At 38.0% G+C, this 15817-nt stretch overlaps 1 protein-coding gene across 5 annotated transcripts; it reads right to left on the bottom strand.

The window, feature by feature from the left end:
- Window positions 1-773: 773 nt before the first annotated feature.
- Window positions 774-11028, bottom strand: LOC134499788 (phospholipid scramblase 1-like). 5 transcript variants are annotated; one of them, XM_063306623.1, is made up of 9 exons: window positions 10995-11028; window positions 9634-9726; window positions 9520-9603; window positions 7800-7930; window positions 6868-6910; window positions 4176-4402; window positions 3181-3342; window positions 1838-1999; window positions 774-1386 (listed from the first exon to the last, which is right to left on the bottom strand). In XM_063306623.1, the coding sequence occupies exons 1-9, from the start codon at window positions 10999-11001 to the stop codon at window positions 1336-1338; spliced, it is 960 nt and encodes a 319-aa protein (XP_063162693.1). In that variant the 5' UTR covers window positions 11002-11028; the 3' UTR covers window positions 774-1335. The 5 variants fall into 5 exon arrangements, with proteins under 5 accessions (XP_063162693.1, XP_063162694.1, XP_063162692.1 ...); XM_063306624.1 differs by having other exon boundaries at window positions 9649-9726; XM_063306622.1 differs by having other exon boundaries at window positions 9520-9648; window positions 9679-9726; window positions 10995-11016.
- Between the last annotated feature and the right edge of the window lie 4789 nt (window positions 11029-15817).

Genomic DNA, 15817 nt, shown 5'->3' with positions numbered 1-15817 from the left:
CTTTGCCACAACCCAAAGCATTACCATTCAGGAAATCCAGTATTACAGAAGCAGCTGTAAAGACAACTCTGGAGAATACAGGAGTTCACATCAAAAAACTATAACATAAAAACTCATCTTTCCCACAAACATGCCAAATAACTAAAGATTAATGAGGTAGAATTGGTCACAGAAGGATGCAAGTAAAACTGTTGACAGGGTTCATAACTATCTGCTTGGGTGCAAAGGACATGAAAGGTGGTAAGTAAAGCCACCTTGATGTTCCTATTTTTGCCTACTGATCAGCATGTTTGGTCATAAATAGGAAGAGTTGTCTCAAGGACTGCCTCTCATATAATAACCTGTCTGGTATTAAAATGTGAAAGAGAGGCCCTTCTGAAGCTCCCATTGCTTTCAGAGCCCTCTCTATGGGACATATCAGACCCAATTCTTAGAGAGTTACTTTAGAACAGTGTTTCTCAACCTTGGCAACTTTAAGATGTGTGGACTTCAACTCCCAGAATTCCCTAGCCAGCCATGCTGGCTAGGGAATTCTGGGAGTTGACATCCACACATCTTAAAAGTTGCCAAGATTGAGAAATGCTGCTTTAGAAGAACTGCCAATATACATCCACTTTATATGGCCTTTAACTATTATCGTTCACAATTTGTTTTAAGCTTAACATTTATACTTTGTATTTTATTTGTTATTAGATACCTTGAGTATTCAGTGCAAACACAAAAGCAGGATAAATATCTAATAAATTAATGTTCAGTCTATTTTTATTGCAGGCTAGAGAAAAGTGCTGAAAGATTTTGTTAAATCTTACAAACATATATTGAAGCCAATATATATTACAGTGAGAGCACTATTTAGGTTATTACTTGAATTGCCCCAAACAGAAATGATCTTTTATTTTTGCATTATATTTTCTCAGATATAGGATACAGTCTTTTCTCCCTCTCCCTCTTCCTCTCTCTTGAAAATGCTGATATCCATCAAGGCACAGAAGAAAAGGAAGTGATTCCCTCCATGGTTCCTATTCAACCATAAGATCTCTCATCTGGGGATATGATTGGAATCCCTCTAGAAGCACTGTGACCAGTTGTAAAAGAGTTTTGCTGTGATTTAATATATCATATATTCTAGAGTAACACTCCCTGCCTCGTACGAGCCCATGATCTGGTTGCTTGCATATGTGAGAGCACTGTGGGCATAAGCAGAGATTTCAACAATATGTTCTTTTCATGCAAATCTCTCATATAAGCAAGTGATAGACTAACTGCCAGTCAAGCAACAGAAGCGACAGTATAGAATTTTCTCTGAAGCTAGGAGAAAAGGTGGATATCATCTGGTTATGTCCGGTTCTCGCGCCTTGATATACCACGTTCAAAAAACATGAAATCCTATTCAAAACAAAACAAAACATAAATTAGATGAACTCCAGTGCAGACTGTTCTTTATTAGAAAGCAAGGCTTTTTAAAGGGAAAAATCGCATGATGAGCTACACAAAAACTAGTACAATAAAGCAAAGCCAAAGGGCTGCAGTGAGATCTGTTTTAGATTTTTGCTAGGTAATCCTTTGCTTGCCTGTAGTGCTACAAGAAGGCTATTTCCTTCTTTTCTATTTACCATTATGGGATACACTGCAGCATCATAGAAACTTCAACTCATTAACTTCCCATGGCAATCTAGTACTACAAATCAATTCAGCCTACAGTATAGTGCCTAAAAATCTGGAGGTCAGATCTACAGTTCTCACATTGAGAAGCACACAATGGATTCTACAAACAATTGTTTCAACCCAGTGATTCTCATGAGTTTGGTCATTAGTAAAGTATTACCAAAAAACTTACCAATAGGAAGCAAGCTCCAAGCACAAGGGCTTTCATTTTAATCTCAAGATCCATTGGGAATTGGATTAAGAAGCTGCTGGCATCTGTTGCAACTTCCCTTGCTATTCCTGTCCATTTCTTAGAGATTTTTCCAACTGTTGTTTTTTCATCTAAAGACTTCACCTGATTTTAAACAAGTAAGAAACAATTATTCAAAGAAGTCACCATAAACTGTAGAGAGCCAGTTTGGTCTAGTGGTTAAGGCTCTGGGCTAAAAACCAGGAGACTGTGAGTTCTAGTCCCATCTTAGGTGTGAAAGCCGGCTGGGTGACCTTTGGCCAATCACTTTCTCTTAGCCCAACTCGGTGCAATGTAGACTAGCCTCCTTTTGGTACACCCCAGGCAATGTGACTTGTCATGGATAAATAGTCTACACATCTGGTTGCTGGACCTCACAAGGATTGCCCAGCAAGAAAAAAAGCAGCATGAACACCAAACTGCTATGCCATACAATTAAAAAAAACAAAAACAAACATAAACTGTAAGGCCTAGTGCCAAGACTGACCCAATATGCAGCCATGAATTTTATTACACACACACACACACACACATATTTTCCATTTATAAACTGTAAGGATCACAATGCTATCAACACACCATAGTCCTAAATGCAATGTGACATGTCACCTTTAGTGAGAAATTAGAATCTGAATTCTATTAATACGTAAAACATTAGCTATGAAGATCTTAAGATATATATGCATCCACACACAGGGATCTGCAGAATGTATTATGGAGAATATAAATACATATGAAGATTCCAATTATGAATTACTAGCTAATTAATATAATTATCTTACATGTGATGTTATACTAATTCTGCCCTAGCAGAAAAGTTTGAGTGTAGCTTCACTCATTGTGATGGATTTATTCACTGACTTAAATGTGATATTTCTACTAACAGTATGTACTCCTTTTCAAAATACTTTTTTTTCAGATTCAGTACTGGAGTGTGTGATAATTTTGTAACAGTCAGGATATAGTTTAAAAAGTTTACTTTCAAAAGCCCCTGGGCAGAGATGCAAAGCACACAAGTCAATTTAATAAACAATAACAATAAAGCTGTGACCCCCCAGTCCCCCCCAGTATTTCTTCTAAATTATTGTCATCTTTTTCTCCACGACTTCACATAGTGAAGCTCCTTGGCTGCAAAGAAGAAAAAGGGAGCAATGGAGAGAACTGTATGCAGCAATCCCTACCTCTGCTCTTATGAATTGGAAAAGTCATAGGCTTATCAATGCTCAAACTGAATATATCCCAATACTGAAGGGCGGATGGAGGGGGAGTTTTGAGTGTCAGCTTACCTCAAAATGAATATCCTCATAAATACGGCATGGCACACAAGGTCCATGCAGCTTCAAAACGCTTTCTCTGGCCTCATTCTGGATAACAAATTTGGGCAGGCAGGGGTGCCACGTCTGGTTAATATATCCAATGACTGTGCCTAGTGGTGCTTGAACCTCAAGTTTTAAGAAAAAACATGCAGCACAATTAGAATGAGGAGAAGCATTTTGTCCTATGTTGAGACACATGTAAGAGTTACTTTTACTATAGTTAGGATTGAAAGCACATGGAAAACCAAGGCATTGAGGATCAAGCAGGAGTTAACTGCTAGCAGCAGGTACAAAGAATTTTTATAATTTGGTTTTGGATTTTATGCACCTGCATTTTCTTCATAACAGGCAGCAAGAGGTTCACTGGCTTAAAATCACTGAGTGAATTTGTATACTGGAATATCTGGGTTGCAAAAATCTGAATGATCATTACTGAATATGACAGCAAAGAGTTTGAGTTTTCCAAATCTCTTTGCTTCCATCTAATGGTCATAAGGATTTTTTCAGCTCATATCTGATACCCCTATGGCAGATATGAACCTGGGTCTCCCTAAGGTGGTCTAGCATTTAACTGCTATACCACATTGGCTCTTAGAGAGGAATTCTAGAGGGAGACGACAACTTGGGGAAAGTTACCTTATATTAATTGCTATTGTGTCACCTTCTGTTTCTGGTATCATCACCATCACCACCACCACCACCACCCCAATCGCCCCATGTAGATAGAGAAGGTCTATAGGGAAAGTCAAGATACATATATAGAACATAAGTATCTGTAAGAAGAATCCTCACAGTTAAATACTGTAGTAATAAAAACCATTTGAGGAAAGATAGAAAGCTAATTTCTATTTCTATGAAGTTGCATTAGAAGGTATCCTCAGGAGGCTGCCTTCTTGATACTGTGGGAAAAATCTATTGAACAGAAACAGTCTAAGTGGATGGGGGTGGGTGGGTGAGTTGTTTACCTCTTGCAGGCAGCAGATACAGGGACAGCAGCAAATGGAGCAATGGAAAGCCCTTGACAATTGTATGACTGGTTGGTTTTTACTGTCAAAGAGTTTTATGGTAAACGATCTCAAAGGCCCGTAACAGTTCAGAGTGTAGTCATCATTCTCTTCAGCTGCAAAGTATATCCACTCACCCACAGAGTTTTTAATTTCATATCTGTTACAAGTTTCATAGCCACTTATCACTAAAAAAAAGGAACATTGATAAGTTAAACAACTGTATCAAGTTCATGTACACTAATAATGTCATATACTTCATATAACCTAAACAAGCAATTATGATTATGCAATAGTGTCAAGATAACATGACGTAATAATTCTGTTCTGTGTTGTACTGTCAGACTGCACTTAAGAGTACTGTGTCCAGTTCTGGTTGCCACAATACAAGGAGGACACTGAGGAACTACAGTATAAGAATTCAAAGAAAAGCAACAAAGATGGTGAGCAGATTGGAGGCTAAACAGTATGGAGAATGGTTAAAAAACTGGGTATGTTCCTAAAGAAGAGAAGATAAGAGAGTTGGGCAGCATACATGCTGATACTGATGTTGCTGCTGCTGCTGCTGCTGCTGATAGTCTTCTAATACTTAAAGGACTGTTACAGGGAAGAAAGAGGCTGTGAATCCTAACCCATAGCACCTGAGGAGAGGACTTGCCACCAATGGACACAAGCTTTATGGGAAAAAATTCAAACTTGAAATAAGGAGGAATTTCCTGACTATGAAAGCTATTAAGCAGTGGAACAGCCTGCCTTCTAGACTCCTGAGTGCTCCATCGCTGGAGGGTTTCAAGCACAGATTGGATAGCCATTTGTCTGGAATGGTATGAGGATTCCTGTGCTGGGCAAAATACTGTCCTGGAATACCGTCCAACTCTACGATTCTATGAGCTACCAAACTGAAGCTCTAATCTTCAGCGATAAAATCTTATTAGAACACTGGTAAGACCATCAGTGAAAACACGGCTATGCTATGTGAAGAAATAAAGTTGTGCAGATGCTTACACTAGTTTCAGTGAAGTGGCCAATGCAATAATCACTGCAATAAGAGATGCAATAAGAGATGAAAATAACTTCATCACAATCAAGGAAAGAAGTGAAAGAATGTGGAGAAGCATCTAACAACATGCTGCCAGTGGGAGTACCCGCATATCTACAGATACCTCCCCTGATATTCACCAGACTTCCTACTGGATCGTTAAAAACAATCAGTAATTTTAATTAAAACTCAGTAAACAGGAAGCCTGAAGCCCCCAGCATCAACTTTCTTCACAAGGAGACCTCTAGGAAAACACACAGCCTAAAAGCATTCTTAGAAAATAAAAATGCTAGGTGGTGACAGTCCATACTTTCTTTGAAAATGTGCCCTAGCAAAAAAAAAAAAAGACAAAGGTAAGATTGGGCAATAAATGCACCTTGAAGAGTTGGAAGGATTGGTGGACCATAACCTTGCTAGTTTATTTTGTGGTAAATGAGAGTCTTGTGATTGGCTGTCATTTTCACTCTAGATACTGTTTGCACTCAGGGTGAAACTTGCAATATTGTGTCAATTTTCTTCACTAAATTAAATGATTCATTTAAGTGATGTGGTGATGTTTTATTGTCCTCTATTGATTTCTTCCACAGTCATCTTCTATCTATATAAAATAGTAAATTGGAGCCAAACAGACTCATCCTCAAAAAGGAGAGCTATTTTTGTTCATGAAAGACAGTCAAATAAACCAGAGATTTCTGTGAAGAAAAGATTGTTTTCATTTCTTTCCCCTTGGAGTTCTCCAAACAACCCATGGAAATAATATAAGAGCTAAAATCATCTCATGGTTAGTCTTGATTAAATTATATATCTGGAGCACCTGTTGCTCTGAGACCCTCTCTTTCTAAATAACCCTCTGCACCCTCTTATATCTGCTAACATTTATGGCATGAAGTGCTAAATCAGAGGTTGGATTTAGCCAAGATTAAAGAGGAAAGGATTTTAGTTCAACAATATCTGGAAGCCTGGTTTCCTTTATAGCAGGAAACTGGACTTCCAGATATTGTTGGAATACAATCCTACCTTTTTGGTCATGATGTTGTCACTTTAGAATATGCTTCCACTTGAAGCACATTTATCTATCTAACTGAGTGCAGTTTTATAGGTGGCTACTCCAGGCTCTCCCAAATGGCTCTTGGTAGTGGTTGAGATGAGTAGACTTGAATTTTAATTCTTAAAAAAATTAATTTTTAATTTTATTCTTAAGGCTACATTTTACATTTCCCTGCAAGCTTCTATTTTTTTTAATAATTGCTGAAATGTAGTTTATTACATTTCTTTTTTAACCTCTGCCGCAAAACCCATCATGAACACTGCTGGGTGAGAGGAGTTGCATTCAATTCACATTATATTAATCATGTACCAGTAGGAGAAGTTATGTGTAAGAAGTATGTATGGTACATTAATATCTGATGTAAACAACAAATCTTATAGCTCATTTATAAGGCTGAAAATGAGCAATGTATTGTGGAATTTTCTTGCTCTAATTTTGTCAATACTAAACACATATTTAATATTTCAACTTATATAACAGCATCTAAAATTTATAAAGTGGAAATATAACATTTAAAAATCTCCAAACACCCAGTAAAGTTTCCCAAAATCTAACAGAATACGTACTTTCCATAAGCTCAATCTGTTGTTCAACTGACAGCTGATCAATCTGTTGTAACAGTAAAAAAGAATACATATAATATTGAAAATGCAATGGATATAATTACATTTTCAGCAGTCACTGTTTTATCATAGCATATATGAAAAGATGGCTTTCTATTTTTTGTTTTCTGTATTGAATAGATTTCGTATTCAGGTGCAAGTGGCATAATTCAAACTGTAATAGCACTTTTCTTAAGGAAAACCATGGGGTGTTCCCTATATTCTTCAAACCCACACAAAAAAGTCCAACATATAAAATACTAGACTTTTATATACAATTAATAATAATTTTTACATGTTGGATTTTTTTGTGTGGGTTTAAGAATATGGGAACTCACCGTGACTTTTTTAAGAAGAGTGCTATTACAGTTTGCATAAATAAATATGAATAAATAATTTATTATTAATAGAATTAATAAGAAATCTGTTTAATTCACTATTAAACAGACATTCTTCTATTTCATCACTCTTCACTGGAATCATGACAATCTACTAAGACTTCATGGATGCAAAAGAAATAAATATGACATTATGTGGGCTTCTTGGAAATTTCCAGATTTGTCCTGGTTAATGACTGTAATAAAGATTGAAGACAATGAAAGTCTTAGACTAGCCATGGGCATTGCCAAAGAAACATCTTTTAAACCAAAATGTTAGTTGCTTCTTTAGCATATGGCAATTTATAAAACTACTAACAAGCTAAGACTAGAAGCTACTGAATAACTTCCCTGGATATTAGCTAAAGGAGCTTTTCCCAGATAAGACTCTGGCCAGGGACTAGGGAAGGTATAGTCCAGTATAACTGGGAACTATTAAGTAGGGGAAAGCAGAATTAGAATCGCATACAACTTCTATATTGATCAGATAAAAGGTACATGGAAAAAAGAAAGAGATACCTGACTTAAATATTCTAATCCAGGTGGGCATTTGGGAGTTGCTGGTGGGGTTGGCATCCAAACCACAGGTAAAGCTGCAGCAGGCATACTGGGAACTGGCACAGCTCCATAAGCCACTGCATTAGGTTGAACTGCCAAGTTTCAAAAGAACAAAGAGCTCACGAGCACATTCTTTTCTAAAATGCCCAGAACAACCAAACATTAACCAAGATTTCATAGGGTTTGTTGCAAAACTTCAGTTTAAAAAAATCTGTATTGGCCTGTCAGATAATATAATCATATTTCTTATAACACATACGGCATTATGCAAGTGCATGGTTGGGGGGTGATAAAAAATGTCTTGCATAGAAAAGAAATGCCTGCTAATAATAATAGTGTTTTCAAAGCCATTTTGCTTTCAGAACCCCATCTACTGAACATCTCAACCTTCCTGGCCCCCAGTTTGTTAAAAGAAGCCTCCTTCCCCCCAAACCCTAAGAAATAAGTGGATATTAGGGTTCTAATCACATTCCTTTGCCTGCTCCTGTTCTGCCCTGCAAGCTATTTCAATACATTCTTTCCTGGAATGTTTTAAGAAACCAATGGTTTTATGCACCATTAATGGTGGGGGGGATTGGTAATTTACTTGAGTCTGAGATGTCTGAATTCAAAGTTCAGCTCTGCTACATCCACACAAACACTGTAGGCTTTTGTCTTTGGCTGGCAAGCTTCAGGAGGTCATCAATTTTCAGTCTATCTGCTGTTCAGAGATGATGTAATACCATTAAGACTGCCCTTAAAAGAACAACTAGATAAAATGTCATAACATATAACTTCACTGATATGAGAAAATGCAGGACCTCTCTGAGGTTGCATGTGTTCTATTCTTAGAAAGAAGCAGAAACCCTGCCTTTTATCATGGGGTATGTGGGGGTGGGAACAGTGGGAGGGGAAATAGGTAAAGAAGTCTCCCTGTAGTCACTCTTGACTCAGGGTGATTTCATTGACACCTACATTAGTTTTCTTGATAATATTGGAAAGCAGTTTCCCTTTCCTTTCTTCCAGGAAGTGTGTTCAACTTCCCAATCTAATCTACAGCTTTAGTTATCTCCTGAAACACTGAAAACCTGGAGCTAGTGGAAATGCTGAGCTTTCCTGCACTATTAAGAACCTTGTTACTGTAGCCTGGGGGGGTGGGGGTGGCCTGTGAGTCTCACACAGTCCTCCAGACCCTCCCCTTTCTGAAATTTAGCAGCAATATGCCCAAGTTTTGGCTGTGCAATTTTGAAGGTTTCTTTAATTAAAAAAATAAAGAGGGCAATGAGGCAGGAGGCTTCAAAGGGGCAAACTACTCTCATTTCTACTCTCAGAACCTTTAACATAATCCCCAAACCTCCTGCCAAATTTGTGAACTAGGCAGGGCAACTGTAAAACAAAAGCCTAATGGAAAAGTTTTTTGAAACAAGAAGACTGCAGATGCCTCAACAACCTACCTGTCTTAACAAGCAGGAACCACGCCGAGAAGAGGAATAGGTCTCTAGTGTTTTATTACTGCTACAGTAGACAGAAAACCCTACCAAACTGAAGAAGTGTGAGAAAACCCATACAGATAAACCCCAAAAGTCAAGGCAGGTCTGTTCTGTGTCTCTTTGAATGGCTGCTCAACTCCTCACTACTACACATGCGTTTCCCCCCTGGATAGGGGCCCCCTCCTGCTCACCATCAGTGCTCATGACACTACCTGGAAAAGTTGATGGAGCTCCATACTGAGGAAATCCAGAAGCATACTGAGGAATTCCAGCTTGGACCTGGGCAGCTGGATAACCTGGGCCTGGATAACCCGGGCCTGGATAACCGGGACCTGGATAACCTGGGCCTGGATAACCCGGGCCTGGATAACCGGAGCCTTGGTATCCTGGAGGTGGTTCTGTAGGTGGAGGTTGATTTGCTAGAAGAACAGGAAGGTATTTAAGTTAATGGATGGATGGATGGATGGATGGATGGAGGGAGGGAGGGAGGGAGGGAGGGAGGGAGAGATGCTTAATGTCAGTCACTGGCCACCCTAATTTCAACCCTATATTTTATTTTTCTTATTTATTCTCCTATACATGATAAAACAAGTGGGTTTAATTCCAACAAAGCTACCCTTAATAAATATGTATGTTTTCCATTTTTCTACATGAGCAAAAATTTATAAGTAATAAAAATGAAAAACTCCAGTTACTGTAGTACATACACTAAAATTGTATCTAACTAAATTTTCTCTACAGAACCCTCTGATGTAGCGTAGTATCTTCCAAAAAAATTTAAATCACACACAGTGATTCATTGGCCAGACACATTTAGCTAAGAAAATCTAGATGTGCATTTACATTTTCGCCATATTTCTAGTGCCACAACTCACAAATTATGAAGGTTTTTTTTCCCCTACATTTTTTCCTACGTTTTTCTTATATCAGATATTTCTGCTTGATTATCATTTAGGACAAAACAATTTGCCTTCCTCAAGATATTTTTGGTTATAAGAACAAAAGTCCATGATGGATGTCAAAGTCCAAAATGACTGGAGAGAACCAGGTTGCATAACTTAGTTTACATAATTGTATACTATTTCATCAGTTAAATACAACATTTTTGGGACAAGATACTGGGAAAAAATATCCTACATATAGAAAAAGGTTAATAAAATCATATAGGAAAGGATTAAAAGAAGTATTCCACATAAAAGAAGGTTAGTATCTTGGCATAAAGATGGCCTGTAATACACACTAGAATTTATTTTGTGTATATATTAGATTGTATTGCAGTATATTTCAGAAGAAGACAACTTATGTATCAGTATTGTGAAGTTTTTCCAGTTTTCTTGTTACCACTTCAGAGATCATTATATCTTCAAACTGCAATTGCAGGTGAGAAGCAGATGGGTACATATAATCTACTCAGTTCAGCATTATGTCCAAATCATGCATGCTGCATGATTTTGCATGCTGTGACACTGACATAGAAGAGGTTAAAATTCATAGCTTGACTAAGGAGATTCAACTAAGGACATTTCATTGATTTAATGATATCCTAAGCAGTAAATGTTGCACAGATTTTCCAGATATAGCAGCATGTGGTAAGGATAGTAAAAGACAGAAAAATGTGAAGGACAGATACATTGATGATTCACAAAGAAAATATTTCCAAATTTAAAAGTAGATAAATTTTACTCACACTGCATTTTTCTTGATTATGTGTTCAACTCTTTCTGAAAAAAAATAGTAATTTTAGAAGATGACCACATTTTTCCTATTACTTGTTTTACATCATCTGTTTTGTTCCCAAGATCCATTAGCAAAAGCAAGTGTTATAGCTGACAAGTGCTTTTGTCATGAAGGGTGATTCTAATTGGATGGATCCTTACCTTATTTAATAGTACTAAGCTCTCTTTAAAAAATTACTGTGCAAAGAACTTCTGAACTTGCACAAACACAGCATTGCTCTGCCACTCCTTAAAGCAACCACTTTTTTAAAGCTTCTGAAAAAATATGCAGCTGCTTTCATTCTGTGCTTGTGCACGTTCCAACTCACTACTTCCAGAACATTTTCAAGTGTGCACAGCCCTATTATTCAACTGTTGCTTTTACACTGTAAATTACAAACAAAATGTCAATTAATTTTCACATTATAAGAAGCACTGCATTCCCCCCCTTTTTTAAATTTATTGTATTAATTTATTTAAAAGATTTGTATGGTTGCCCATATTAAACACAACTTTGGGCAGCTCACAAGAACAATAAAACCCAATAACTATAAAATCATAACACCAAACTAGTGCAAACAGTTGTAAAATCACAACATACATCTTGGAGCCTCTAAATGAAAAAGCTCATCAAATATAGTAAAATAGACATCTCGACATTGAAATGAATACATTTTTTTTCTTTCAATTTTAAATGTTAAAGGTGTCACAAAGGTCCAAGAAAAAGAACGGTTTGGGTGCTTTTTTAAATTTGGGATTATCTTTCCTTCTGTTCTCTTTCATCTTAAGTCAGACACATCAAAGACTAAATGGCCTGTTCTTTTCAATTCAGAATCAATATCTTTCTTTCACAGCCTGCACCAGAGGGAAGGCAGGTCTCTTCTCTGATAAAGGAGTAATCTAGCTGTGAATTATTTATCTAGTTTTGCCTGAATCCTTCTCAGTCTCAGAACCCATTCCTAAAGAATTGTAGTGTTGGAAAGGACCTCAGAAGCCATCCAATCAAACCCTCTACTCAGGGCAAATCTACTAAAGAAACTTTGCTCACACTCGTGACGTTCTGTCTGGACTACTGTAATGCGCTCTACATGGGGCTGCCCTTGAAGAGCATTCAGAAGCTTCAACTGGTACAGAATGCAGCCACAGGGATAGTAAATGGTGTCGGGTACTCAACACATGTAACACCACTGTTATGGGAGCTGCATTGGTTGCCGGTGTGCTTCTGGGTGAAATTCAAGGTGCTGATTGTCACCTTTAAAGCCCTTCATGGCTTGGGGCTGGGTTACCTAAGGGACCACCTTCTCCCAGTTGTTTCTGCCCGTCCAATTTGATCTAGTAGGTTGGGTATGCTGCGGGTCCCGTCAGCCAGGGAGTGTCGGTTGGCGGGAACTAGAAGGTGTGCCTTCTCTTCCATAGCACCTGCCCTCTGGAACATCCTCCCTCCAGAAATTAGGATGTCACCGACCCTGCTGGCCTTCCGTAAGGCCATGAAGACCTGGCTTTGTGCCCGGGCCTGGGGCCTCAAACGTGTGGATGGTCCCATCTCTTGGCTGAATTAATATCTATGCACTGCTCACTTGGCAGCCATATATATTTATTTTGTATTTATTTTATATTTTAACTGTTTTAATTGTAATTGTTTTAATTGTTTTATGGTTTTATTGTTGTAAGCCGCCCAGAGTCACTCGCTGAGATGGGCGGCTATAAAAATCAAATAAATAAATAAACAAACATGACAAATCAGCTTCTGGTTGAAGATTCCAGTGAAGGAGAAGTCACCACTTTACGTGGCAGCTTGTTCCCCTGGCTGACAACTCAAACAGAAAGTTCCATCTGTTTCTAGCCTGTGTTGTCCCAGGAACTCTGCGTTCTTTAAAACCTGGCATGCTTTGCCAATTAACACAGAAGCCAGGGATCTTTTTTATAGCTTTATTCTGCAGAAGAAAGGGCAAGGCACCCATGTCTTTAGTTCCATAAGCATGCTGAGCTTGCAAATCAACATAACTTTTATATATGTTTAGAACAAAGAGGTGCATGATTATTGGCAAACAATAATTATTCACACCCTTATGTGGACAAAACACTCTCAAAGGGTGGGTACTCTTGCTGTTGCTGGGAAGAAATATATGCTAGCTGTTATCTGTCTATTCCCACTGCATGCACAATGGACCAATTCCTCCTCCCTTCCTTCTCCAGTGTTGTGTGTGCGTGTGGGGCAGGGGGCTTACTGCCTTTCTCTGCTTGCACCTTACTGATAATGGATACAGTCTTACTAGCCTTTGAAATGCTCAGAGCAAATGGGTTAGTGTATTTAGGACAGCTGGTTTCTGCTGCCTTCTTCCAATTAACCCTAAAATTACCATTCCATCACCTGAACCTTCTTCCTTGTAGTTTTGGTCCTGGTCCTGCTGTCTGAGGTAACAGTAACTCCATTCGTACTTCCCTAAACATACCCAGATTCTTTCACCATTCCTTGCAGGCCTTGGTTTCCAAATCCTTCACCAACTTGGTAGCCCTCCTCTGAACTTGCTCTATTTTGTCACTGTTCTTTCTGAAACTGGTGCTCAGAACTGGACACAGGACTCCAAATGGGGTCTAACCAGGGCAAAGTAGAATGAACAATTGTTCCTGATAATGCATCCCAAGGCTGCATTTGCCTTCTTAACAGTTGCCTTACACTGCTGTCTCACGTTTAGCATGTAGCCAAGAAGGATACCCAGATCCCTTTCATTTCTTTTCAATAATTTTATTAAAAGTTTTAACTACAATAATAAAAAATAATACAAACTAAAAAGAAAAATAGAAGGAGAGAATGAAAGGTTCAAGAAAGAAAAAAGATAGAGAAAATAGAAAATAAAAAAAAAGAAATAAGAAATAAGAAAACAACTTCCCACCCATATCACAAGTATAAACAGTTTCACTATCTCTTCACCTCCTCTTAATTAACAGATATAAAACTCTTCATCCCATAATTCAACTGTTAACTATAGGCAGCTCCCATAAGCAACATATTTACCAATCCAGGTGTCAGCAAAAAGTCCAAACAGAGCCCTAAAATAATAACATTATTTAAGAAATATAAAACTCATCATTCCATATCTCAGGTCTTAAGTGTAAGCAAATCCAATACACAACATCTTTTCCAGTCCAGATGTTAGCAAATCCAGAAAGAACCACCCAAAATAACAACATGTCCCATTTTAACTCTGATCAAATAAGCCAACGTTATATTCCTTCCTTTTGCATAAAACAATTGTGCTCTTTAATCCCTTCAAATGATTATTGATCCTTGTCTTGAATTTCTTCAAAACTTTAACAAGTCTCTTTCCTAAGTCCAGCAAGAAGAAATTAATACCGTTGCCCTCTGAGTTTGACATTTTTATATCCTTCTTAATTTTTAAAGCCTCATCTGATTTGTTTTTGTATATCCAATGACAAATTCTTATTCACATTGTTCTCCACAATCATGTCAAAGTTTTGTTCCAAATCTTTTTTTGTAACAGCTTCTTCTGGGAACACACAACACAACTGACATCGTTGATTCAAGGTCCCAGTGCAATTCCTCAAAAGTATCTCTGAACACCTTTATAAGTTGCTTATCTTGTTATGTTTCCAATACCAAAAAATACTTTTTCTTTCCCACAAAATGCATTTATTCTTTAAAATTAATTTCAAAGTCTTAATATACAAAATCAAATATTCCAATATGTTCTGAGCCCTTAATCCATTTAAAACTTTATATGGCCCAAACCTTGTCTTGCTTTTTTTTCTTATGTTCAGGATTGAAGGTATCACCCGTTTCCAGCCTTGTCATTTTGAAGGTGTCTAACTTCCTTAAAGCAGTTAATAGGCAATTTCCAAAAAGTGGTTAACTAAGCACGAACTTAGCATCCTTTGAAGGCTCCGACTGTGGCTGGAACAAGAATGCAAATTCCGTCATCTCCTGGTTCTCCCACCCACTGGAGACTGCTGCCTTGCAGTCTTGTGAGGCGCAACTGTATGGAGCACAACTTGGGCAATCTCTTGTCCTCTCTTTCTCCAGAGAGGATCAAAGGAGCCAATCCACTTGTCAGCTCCTTGTTCTTAGCTGCAATTGTCAGCTCCGCTTTTTGTGGAGCCATCTGCAGTCCACCACATTCCTGAGGAAGTCCTTCTCAGGGAAGCACTGTTATTTCCCCCATGTGTATAGCCCACTAACTTCTATCCACCACAAGAGTGGATCATGCTACATTATGATTTTCCAATTTATAGATCCACACACATTATCTGGATTTGCACATTAACTTTCACCACAGTGGCTAAATTCTCACAAGAACTAAGACAAAGAAACAGCCAAAGAAAAAGTCAAATATCATGACTTAGCAGAATGCTCAAGCTTTGATCACTACTCACTTGGATTACTGTAACTTGCTCTCCATGGGGAAGTCTTTGAAGCCAAACCAACAAATCCAATGTGGGTCTTAAGTAGCCATTTTTTCTCTTCTTGAATTGTCACCTGACCTTACTTTTGAAGAAATTTGAAGAAATTACTTAGTAATTCTTCTTAGTGACTTAGGATTGGTCCTTGTACTTATGATCATCGCAGCATCCCAGCAGTCACATGATTGCCATTTGTAACCTTCCCAGCTGGCTTCCAACAATTAAATTCAATGGAGAAGCTGGATTCACTTAACGACCACTGCAAAAATGGTAATAAAATTGGGTGCAGTCACATGATGCCTCACTTAATGACCACACCTCTTAATGATGGGTTTTCCAGTCCCAATTGTGGTTGTAAGTTGAGGACTACCTGGTA

The sequence above is a fragment of the Candoia aspera genome, chromosome 6 (genome assembly GCF_035149785.1).
Source record: "Candoia aspera isolate rCanAsp1 chromosome 6, rCanAsp1.hap2, whole genome shotgun sequence".
Lineage (NCBI taxonomy): Eukaryota > Metazoa > Chordata > Lepidosauria > Squamata > Boidae > Candoia > Candoia aspera.
Note: the sequence above shows the minus strand (reverse complement) of the source record. Positions and strands in the feature narration are given on the sequence as shown.